The 10,906-nt window shown below is 44.2% G+C and overlaps 1 protein-coding gene across 3 annotated transcripts in view; it reads left to right on the forward strand.

The window, feature by feature from the left end:
- LOC109885428 (cdc42-interacting protein 4 homolog) overlaps positions 1–10,906 on the forward strand; it is a 34,786-nt gene that overhangs the window by 6,603 nt on the left and 17,277 nt on the right. For all 3 annotated transcript variants that reach the window (XM_031811028.1, XM_031811026.1, XM_031811027.1), the window contains exons 2-7: positions 660–775; positions 1,067–1,120; positions 2,238–2,385; positions 2,680–2,742; positions 3,905–4,009; positions 6,238–6,366. In XM_031811028.1, the coding sequence (XP_031666888.1) occupies positions 660–775; positions 1,067–1,120; positions 2,238–2,385; positions 2,680–2,742; positions 3,905–4,009; positions 6,238–6,366 (615 nt within the window). The remainder of the gene's footprint in view (positions 1–659; positions 776–1,066; positions 1,121–2,237; positions 2,386–2,679; positions 2,743–3,904; positions 4,010–6,237; positions 6,367–10,906) is intronic.

Consider the following 10,906-nt stretch of genomic DNA (forward strand, 5'->3'; position numbering starts at 1 on the left):
GTAACTAGTAGTTATATTACTACTGTATAGAGTAGTGTGTTATATCAGTCCAGTATCTAACCCTGTTCTCTCTCCTGTCTGTAGGACCAGTATGATGGTAGAGGAGTGTGTTGTATCAGTCCAGTATCTAACCCTGTTCTGTCTCCTGTCTGTAGGACAGGAGGTAGAGGAGTGTGTTGTATCAGTCCAGTATCTAACCCTGTTCTGTCTCTCCTGTCTGTAGGACCAGTATGATGGTAGAGGAGTGTGTTATATCAGTCCAGTATCTAACCCTGTTCTGTCTCTCCTGTCTGTAGGACCAGTATGATGGTAGAGGAGTGTGTTGTATCAGTCCAGTATCTAACCCTGTTCTCTCTCCTGTCTGTAGGACCAGTATGATGGTAGAGGAGTGTGTTATATCAGTCCAGTATCTAACCCTGTTCTGTCTCTCCTGTCTGTAGGACCAGTATGATGGTAGAGGAGTGTGTTGTATCAGTCCAGTATCTAACCCTGTTCTGTCTCTCCTGTCTGTAGGACCAGTATGATGGTAGAGGAGTGTGTTGTATCAGTCCAGTATCTAACCCTGTTCTGTCTCTCCTGTCTGTAGGACAAGTATGATGGTAGAGGAGTGTGTTGTATCAGTCCAGTATCTAACCCTGTTCTGTCTCTCCTGTCTGTAGGACCAGTATGATGGTATTGATAAACACACCCAGTCAGGACTGGATCTGGTGGACCGATATGTGAAGTTTGTGAGAGAACGGACCGAGATAGAACAGAACTACGCCAAGCAACTCAGGTGTCTGTCTGTCTGTTTCTGTCTGTCTGACAGAGCACACAGACAGACAGAGCACACAGACAGACAGTCTGTCTGTGTGCTCTCTGTGTGCTCTCTGTGTGCTCTGTCTGTGTGCTCTGTCTGTGTGCTCTGTCTGTGTGCTCTGTCTGTGTGTCTCTGTGTGTGTGTGTGTGTCTCTCTGTCTGTGTGCTCTGTCTGTGTGCTCTGTCTGTGTGCTCTGTCTGTCTGTCTGTGTCTGTGTATTTTAATTAGTTGTTAGAATGTAACCCTGACATTCTCTCTTCCCCTCAGAAACCTCTCCAAGAAATACCTTAAACGAGGCAGCAAGGAGGAGCAAGAGTGTGGGTGAGTTGTGTCTCTGTCTGCCTCTCTGTCTGCCTCTCTGTCTGCCTCTCTGTCTGCCTCTCTCTGTCTGCCTCTCTCTGTCTGCCTCTCTCTGTCTGCCTCTCTCTGTCTGCCTCTCTCTGTCTGCCTCTCTCTGTCTGCCTCTCTCTGTCTGCCTCTCTCTGTCTGCCTCTCTCTGTCTGCCTCTCTCTGTCTGCCTCTCTCTGTCTGCCTCTCTCTGTCTGCCTCTCTGTCTGCCTCTCTGTCTGCCTCTCTGTCTGCCTCTCTGTCTGCCTCTCTCTGTCTGCCTCTCTCTGTCTGTCTCTGTCTCTGTCTGTGTCCTCTCTCTGTCTGCCTCTCTGTCTGCCTCTCTCTGTCTGTCTCTCTGTCTCTGTCTGTGTCCTCTCTCTAATCAGTTAGTGATTATCAGATGAATGCTGTGCTTATCCTTTGTCTCTCGTGTTTGTCTTTATTAGACAGACAGATTTCTTTATCCCACCAATCACATACAACTCTTTACCCCTGTTTCCTGGAAGTGAACCAATAACATACAACTCTTTACCCCTGTTTCCTGGAAGTGAACCAATAACATACAACCCTTGAACCCTGTTTCCTGGAAGTGAACCAATAACATACAACCCTTGAACCCTGTTTCCTGGAAGTGAACCAATAACATACAACCCTTGAACCCTGTTTCCTGGAAGTGAACCAATAACATACAACCCTTGAACCCTGTTTCCTGGAAGTGAACCAATCACATTCAAATCAAATGTTATTTGTCACATTCACATGGTTAGCAGATGTTAATGCGAGTGTAGCAAAATGCTGGTGCTTCTAGTACCGACAATGCAGTAATAACCAACGAGTAATTTAACCTAACAATTCCACAACTACAACCTTATACACACAAGTGTAAAGGGATAAAGAATATGTACATAAAGATATATGAATGAGTGATGGTACAGAATGGCATAGGCAAGATGCAGTAGATGATATTGAGTACAGTATATACATATGAGATGAGTAATGTAGGGTATGTAAACAAAGTGGCATAGTTTAAAGTGGCTAGAGAGTGGCTATGTTGTCATCTAACTAATCTCTCTCTATCCCCTCGGTCTTGTTGCCCCTCCACCTGCAGGTTCACCAATCACCAGTCATTCCAGGACATTGTGAATGAGCTGAATGACTATGCGGGCCAGAGAGAGCTGATAGCAGAGAACATGATGACTGGAATCTGTGTAGAACTCACCAAATACCTTCAGGACCTCAAACAAGAACGCAAAACCGTGAGAGAGAGATGGAGGGAGAGATGAGAGGGGGGGGAAGGAGGGGAGGGGAGGGAGAGGGAGGGGAGGGGGGGGGGGGGGAGAGGAAGGAGAGATGGAGGGGAGGGAGGGGGGGGGGGGAGAGGGGGAAGGAAGGAGAGATGGAGGGAGGAGAGAGAGAGAGAGAGGGAGGGAGGGGAGAGAGGGAGGAGAGAGGGTGGGAGGAGAGGAGAGAGGGAGGGTAGGAGAGAACATCACCGACATGTTGAACTCACTTTGATGTTGTCATCTAACTAATCTCTCTCTCTCCCCCAGTACCTGGCCGATGCCAAAAAAGCTCAACAGAACTTGGAGATCAGTTTCAAACAGCTGGAGAATGTGAGTTTCTGTGTGAGGGGAGGGGAGAGGGAGGGGAGAGGGAGGGGGGAGGTTTCTGTGTGATTGAGAGTGAATATGTTATAACCCCTATATGGTTTTGATTGGCCCCCCCCCCCCCAAAGTTTCTGAGCAAAACAAATAAATTGGTTGAATGTTCATTGTTCGACAACACCAGGAAGTCAGCTCCAAGTGGTTTACATGGTTGGAAATGTGTTCCCCAGTATTCCCACTCCTAGTAGAGAGACAGGATCATATATAAATGTGTTCCCCAGTATTCCCACTCCTAGTAGAGAGACAGGATCATATATAAATGTGTTCCCACTCCTAGTAGAGAGACAGGATCATATATAAATGTGTTTCCACTCCTAATAGAGAGACAGGATCATATATAAATGTGTTCCCACTCCTAATAGAGAGACAGGATCATATATAAATGTGTTCCCACTCCTAGTAGAGAGACAGGATCATATATAAATGTGTTCCCACTCCTAATAGAGAGACAGGATCATATATAAATGTGTTCCCACTCCTAATAGAGAGACAGGATCATATATAAATGTGTTCCCACTCCTAATAGAGAGACAGGATCATATATAAATGTGTTCCCACTCCTAATAGAGAGACAGGATCATATATAAATGTGTTCCCACTCCTAATAGAGAGACAGGATCATATATAAATGTGTTCCCACTCCTAATAGAGAGACAGGATCATATATAAATGTGTTCCCACTCCTAATAGAGAGACAGGATCATATATAAATGTATTCCCACTCCTAATAGAGAGACAGGATCATATATAAATGTATTCCCACTCCTAATAGAGAGACAGGATCATATATAAATGTGTTCCCACTCCTAATAGAGAGACAGGATCATATATAAATGTGTTCCCCAGTGTTCCCACTCCTAATAGAGAGACAGGATCATATATAAATGTGTTCCCACTCCTAATAGAGAGACAGGATCATATATAAATGTAAGCAAGGTTTGAAATGATTGTTTTAGTCAATTTGCTCTACAAATGATTTATAAATATGGCCCTCTGACCGTCCATCTGCTCAGGAAGTAATCGTCCTGTGGCTGAATCCAGTTGGTGATCCCGATAACCCTCACTTAACCAAGTCTCTCTGTGTGTGTGTGTGTGTGTGTGTGGTGTGCAGACTAAGAGGCGTTTTGCCAAGGAGTGGGGAGAGGCAGAGAAAGCCACACAGCAAGCGGAGAAAATTGAGAACGACACAAACGCTGTGAAAGCAGATGTTGAGAAGGTACACACACTCACAGAGTAACGTTCACACCACGTCCCTGTATACCAGTTAATACAGGTGTATCCAGGTGAAGCAGCATACGTACCTATATACCAGTTAATACAGGTGTGTGTGTGTGTGTGTCCAGGTGAAGCAGCATACGTACCTGTATACCAGTTAATACAGGTGTGTGTGTGTGTGTGTCCTGGTGAAGCAGCATACGTACCTATATACCAGTTAATACAGGTGTGTGTGTGTCCAGGTGAAGCAGCATACGTACCTGTATACCAGTTAATACAGGTGTGTGTGTGTCCTGGTGAAGCAGCATACGTACCTATATACCAGTTAATACAGGTGTGTGTGTGTGTCCAGGTGAAGCAGCATACGTACCTGTATACCAGTTAATACAGGTGTGTGTGTCCAGGTGAAGCAGCATACGTACCTGTATACCAGTTAATACAGGTGTGTGTGTCCAGGTGAAGCAGCATACGTACCTATATACCAGTTAATACAGGTGTGTCCAGGTGAAGCAGCATACGTACCTGTATACCAGTTAATACAGGTGTGTGTGTGTCCAGGTGAAGCAGCATACGTACCTGTATACCAGTTAATACAGGTGTGTCCAGGTGAAGCAGCATACGTACCTGTATACCAGGTAATACAGGTGTGTGTGTGTGTGTGTGTCCAGGTGAAGCAGCATACGTACCTGTATACCAGTTAATACAGGTGTGTGTCCAGGTGAAGCAGCATACGTACCTGTATACCAGTTAATACAGGTGTGTGTCCAGGTGAAGCAGCATACGTACCTATATACCAGTTAATACAGGTGTGTGTCCAGGTGAAGCAGCATACGTACCTATATACCAGTTAATACAGGTGTGTGTCCAGGTGAAGCAGCATATGTACCTATATACCAGGTAATACTGGTGTGTGTCCAGGTGAAGCAGCATACGTACCTATATACCAGTTAATACAGGTGTGTGTCCAGGTGAAGCAGCATACGTACCTGTATACCAGGTAATACAGGTGTGTGTGTCCAGGTGAAGCAGGAAACGTACCTAATATACCAGTTAATACAGGTGTGTGTGTGTGTCCAGGTGAAGCAGCATACGTACCTATATACCAGTTAATACAGGTGTGTGTGTCCAGGTGAAGCAGCATACGTACCTATATACCAGTTAATACAGGTGTGTGTGTCCAGGTGAAGCAGCATACGTACCTATATACCAGTTAATACAGGTGTGTGTCCAGGTGAAGCAGCATACGTACCTATATACCAGGTAATACAGGCGTGTGTCCAGGTGAAGCAGCATACGTACCTATATACCAGTTAATACAGGTGTGTGTGTGTGTGTGTGTTCAGGTGAAGCAGCATACGTACCTATATACCAGGTAATACAGGTGTGTGTCCAGGTGAAGCAGCATGCGTACCTATATACCAGTTAATACAGGTGTGTGTGTTCAGGTGAAGCAGCATGCGTACCTATATACCAGTTAATACAGGTGTGTGTGTGTGTCCAGGTGAAGCAGCATACGTACCTATATACCAGGTAATACAGGTGTGTGTGTGTTCAGGTGAAGCAGCATACGTACCTATATACCAGGTAATACAGGTGTGTGTGTTCAGGTGAAGCAGCATACGTACCTGTATACCAGTTAATACAGGTGTGTTCAGGTGAAGCAGCATACGTACCTATATACCAGTTAATACAGGTGTGTGTCCAGGTGAAGCAGCATACGTACCTATATACCAGTTAATACAGGTGTGTGTCCAGGTGAAGCAGCATACGTACCTATATACCAGTTAATACAGGTGTGTGTGTGTGTGTGTGTGTGTGTGTGTGTCCAGGTGAAGCAGCATGCGTACCTATATACCAGTTAATACAGGTGTGTGTCCAGGTGAAGCAGCATACGTACCTATATACCAGTTAATACAGGTGTGTGTCCAGGTGAAGCAGCATGCGTACCTATATACCAGTTAATACAGGTGTGTGTCCAGGTGAAGCAGCATACGTACCTATATACCAGTTAATACAGGTGTGTGTGTGTGTGTCCAGGTGAAGCAGCATACGTACCTGTATACCAGTTAATACAGGTGTGTGTGTGTGTGTGTCCAGGTGAAGCAGCATACGTACCTATATACCAGTTAATACAGGTGTGTGTGTGTGTGTGTGTGTGTGTGTGTGTCTAGGTGAAGCAGCATACGTACCTATATACCAGTTAATACAGGTGTGTGTGTGTGTGTCCAGGTGAAGCAGCATGCCCATGTGAAGACACACACAGCGGAGGAGTGCAGGAACGACTACGCCGCCCAGCTCCAGAAATACAACAAGGAACAGAACACCTTCTACTACACAGAGATACCGCAGCTGTTTAATGTAACACACTTTACTTACTGATTTACCTCGGAAGTTTAAACACACTTAGGTTGGAGTCCACTTAGGTTGGAGTCCACCACTCCATGTTGGAAAAATGACTTCTGTCATGCACAAAGTAGATGTCTTAACCGACTTGACAAAACTATAGTTTGTTAACAAGAATTAACAAACTATAGTTTTGGCAAGTCGGTTAGGACATCTACTTTGTGTACGACACAAGTCATTTTTCCAACATTAGTTTACAGACAGATTATTTCACTTATAATTCACTGTATCACAATTCCAGTGGGTCAGAAGTTTACATACACTAAGTTGACTGTGCCTTTAAACAGCTTGGAAAATTTCAGAAAATGATGTCATGGCTTTAGAAGCTTCTGATAGGCTAATTGAGTCAATTGGAGGTGTACCTGTGGATGTATTTCAAGGCCTACTTTCAAACTCAGTGCCTCTTTGCTTGACATCATGTGAAAATCTAAAGAAATCAGCCAAGACCTCATAAAAACAATTGTAGACCTCCACCTCTGGTTCATCCTTGGGATGAAGGTACCAAGGTACCTGAAGGTACCACGTTAATCTGTACAAACAAACGCCATGGGACAACGCAGCCGTCATACCACTCATGAAGGAGACACATTCTGTCTCCTAGAAATGAACGTACTTTGGTGCGAAAAGTAAAAATCAATCCCAGAACAACAGCAAAGGACCTTGTGGAGATGCTGGAGGAAACAGGTACAAAATTATCTTTATCCACAGTAAAACAAGTCCTATATCGACAGAACCTGAGAGACCGCTCAGCAAGGAAGAAGCCACTGCTCCAAAACTGCCATAAAAAAGCCAGACTACGGTTTGCAACTGCACATGGGGACAAAGATGGTACTTTTTGGAGAAATATCCTCTGGTCTGATGAAAGGAAAATAGAACTGTTTGGCCGTAATGACCATAGTTATGTTTGGAGGAGAAAGGGGGAGGCTTGCAAGCCGAAGAACATCATCCCGACCGTGAAGCATGGGGGAGGCAGCATCATGTTGTGGGGGTGCTTTGCTGCAGGAGGGACTGGTGCACTTCAAAATAGATGGCATCATTAGGCAGGAAAACTATGTGGATATATTGAAACAACATCTCAAGACATCAGTCAGGAAGTTAAAGCTTGGTTGCAAATGGGTCTACCAAATGGACAATGACCCCAAGCATACTTCCAAAGTTGTGTCAAAATGGCTTAAGGACAACAAAGTCAAGGTATTGGATTGGCCATCACAAAGCCCTGACCTCAATCCTATAGAACATTTGTGGGCAGAACTGAAAAAGCGTGTGCGAGCAAGGAGGCCTACAAACCTGACTCAGTTACACCAGCTCTGTCAGGAGGAATGGGCCAAAATTCACCCAACTTATTGTGGGTAGCTTGTGGAAGGCTACCCGAAACGTTTGACCCAAGTTAAACAATTTAAAGGCAATGCTACCAAATACGAATTGAGTGTATATGAACTTCTGACACACTGGGAATGTGATGAAAGAAATTAAAGCTGAAATAAATCATTCTCTCTACTATTTTTCTGACATTTCATATTCTTAAAATAAAGTGGTGATCCTAACTGAACTAAGACAGGACATTTTTACTATGATTAAATGTCAGGAATTGTGAAAAACTAAGTTTAAATGTAATTGGCTTAAGGTGTATGTAAACTTCCGATTTCAACTGTATATACACACACAGTACCAGTCAAAGGTTTGGACACAAACTCATTCAAGGGTTTTTCTTAATATTGACTATTTTCTACATTGTAGAATAATAGTGACGACATCAAAGCTCTGAAATAACACATGGAATCATGTAGGAACCAAAAAAGTTATCAAAATATATTTTATATTTGAGATTCTTCAAAGTAGCCAACCTTTGCCTTGATGACAGCTTTGCACACTCTTGGAATTCTCTCAACCAGCTTCATGAGGAATGCAACGGTCTTGAAGGTATGCTGAGCGTGTGTTGGCTGCTTTTCCTTCACTCTGCGGTCCAACTCATCCCAAACCATCTCAATTGGGTTGAGGTCGAGTGATTTGTGGAGACCAGGTCATCTGATGCGGCACTCAATCACTCTCCTTGGTCAAATAGCCCTTACACAGCCTGTGTTGGGTCATTGTCCTGTTGAAAAACAAATGATAGTACCACTAAGCGCAGAATGATGTGGTAGCCATGCTGGTTAAGTGTGCCTTTTTGAATTCTAAATAAATCACTAACAGTGTCACCAGCAAAGCACCCCATCACACCTCCTCCTCCATGCTTCACGGTGGGAACCACACATGTAGAGATCATCCGTTCACCTACTCTGTGTCTCACAAATGCACAGCGGTTGGAAACAACATCTCAAATTTAGACTCATCAGACCAGAGGACAGATTTCCACTGGTCTAATGTCCATTGTTTGTGTTTCTTGGCCAAAGCAAGTCTCTTCTTCTTATTGGTGTCCTTCAGTAGTGGTTTATTTGCAGCAATTTGACCATGAAGGTCTGATTCACACAGTCTCCTCTGAGATGTGTCTGTTACTTGAACTCTGAAGCATTTATTTGGGCTGCAATAACTGAGGCTGGTAACTCTAATGAACTTATCCTCTGCAGCAGAGGTAACTCTGGGTCTTCCTTTCCTGTGGTCCTCATGAGAGCCAGTTTCATCATAGCTCTTGATGGTTTTTGTGACTGGACTTGAAGAAACTTTCAAAGTTCTTGACATTTTCCAGATTGACTGACCTTTATGTCTTAAAGTAACGATAGGCTGTCGTTTCTCTTTGCTTATTTGAGCTGTTCTTGCCATTTATATGGACTTGGTCTTTTACCAAATCTTCTGTATACCACCCCTACCTTGTCACAACAGAACTGATTGTCTCAAACGCATCAAGAAGGAAAGAAATTCCTCAAATTAACTTCTAACAAGGCACACCTGTTAATTGAAATGCATTCCAGGTGACTACCTCATGAAGCTGGTTGAGAGAATGCCAAGAGTGTGTAAAGCTGTCATCAAGGCAAAGGGTGGCTACTTTTGAAGAATCTCAAATATAAACAGAAAATAGTAAAAAATAAAGAAACCCTGGAATGTCCTGTTGACTGGTACTGTAGTGTGTGTGTGTGTGGTGTGTGTGTGTGGATGGGTTTAACTATACTTGTGGGGACCAGAAGTCTACTAGAATAGTAAACAAACAAACATTAGATCCAACTGGGGACATTTTGTTAGTCTAGGGCATGGGTGTCAAACTCTGGCCCGTGGGCCAAATTTGGCCCGCGGGGTAATTATATTTGGCCCGCGAGATATTACTACTAGAGCTGGCCCGCCGGTATTATACAGCGCATTCACCACTAATACTACGAATTAGTGGCCAAATTTGGCCCACGGGGTAATTATATTTGGCCCGCGAGATATTACTACTAGAGCTGGCCCGCCGGTATTATACAGCGCATTCACCACTAATACTACGAATCCCATAATGCTCTGCTGTTTTCGCGCGCCAATCAGGACAGGACCCAGAAACGCTCTCTCCTCTGTGACAGTAGTCATAGCAACATAGACGCTACAACTGTCAGCGAGCTAACCCTTCCCAAAAATGGTGAAAAGAAAGGCAGAAAACAGGAGCTTTCTGGACAAGTGGGAGGCAGAATATCTGTTTACATATGTAAAAGACAAACCTGTTTGTCTTGTTTGTGGAGTCAACGTGGCTGTAAGTAAGGAGTACAACATTAGACGACACTATGAAACGAAACACCATGACAAATACAAGGACCTGGACATGACTCAAAGGAGCCAGAAAGTAGAGGAGATGAAAATAAGTTTGGTTTCACAACAGAATATGTTTAAAAAAGCCACATCACAAAGCGAGGCTGCTGTAAAGGCTAGTTATATAGTGGCAGCAGAGATCTCAAAATCAGCCCGGCCCTTTAATGAGGGAGAGTTCATGAAAAAGTGCATGTTGAAGGTTTGTGACCTCGTATGCCCAGAGAAAAAACAAGCATTTTCAAACGTGAGCCTGAGCAGGAACACAGTAGCTGATCGCACATGTGATCTTGCCACCAATCTGTATGACCAGCTGATGGAAAAGGGAAAAGATTTTGTTGCGTTCTCCCTCGCTGTGGATGAGAGCTGCGACGCATCTGATACTGCTCAGCTGTCAGTCTTCATCCGTGGAGTGGACTCAAATCTGTGTGTTACGGAGGAGCTATTAGGATTCAAATCAATGCATGGCACAACCACAGGAAAGGAAATCTTTGAGGAGGTTTCCAAATGTGTAACTGAAATAAAGCTGCCGTGGGATAAACTCGTTGGATTAACGACAGATGGTGCGCCAGCGATGTGCGGTAAAAAGAGTGGACTGGTGGGCATGGTTCGGGAGAAGATGCGGGAAGAGAACTGTGCAGGTGAGCTAACTGTTTACCACTGCATCATACATCAGGAAGCACTGTGTGCCAAAGCCCTAAAGATGGAACATGTTATGACCACAGTAACACAGGTAGTTAACTTTATAAGAGCCAAAGGTCTAAATCACCGCCAGTTTAAATCTTTT

The sequence above is a fragment of the Oncorhynchus kisutch genome, unplaced genomic scaffold (genome assembly GCF_002021735.2).
Source record: "Oncorhynchus kisutch isolate 150728-3 unplaced genomic scaffold, Okis_V2 Okis01b-Okis20b_hom, whole genome shotgun sequence".
NCBI lineage: Eukaryota > Metazoa > Chordata > Actinopteri > Salmoniformes > Salmonidae > Oncorhynchus > Oncorhynchus kisutch.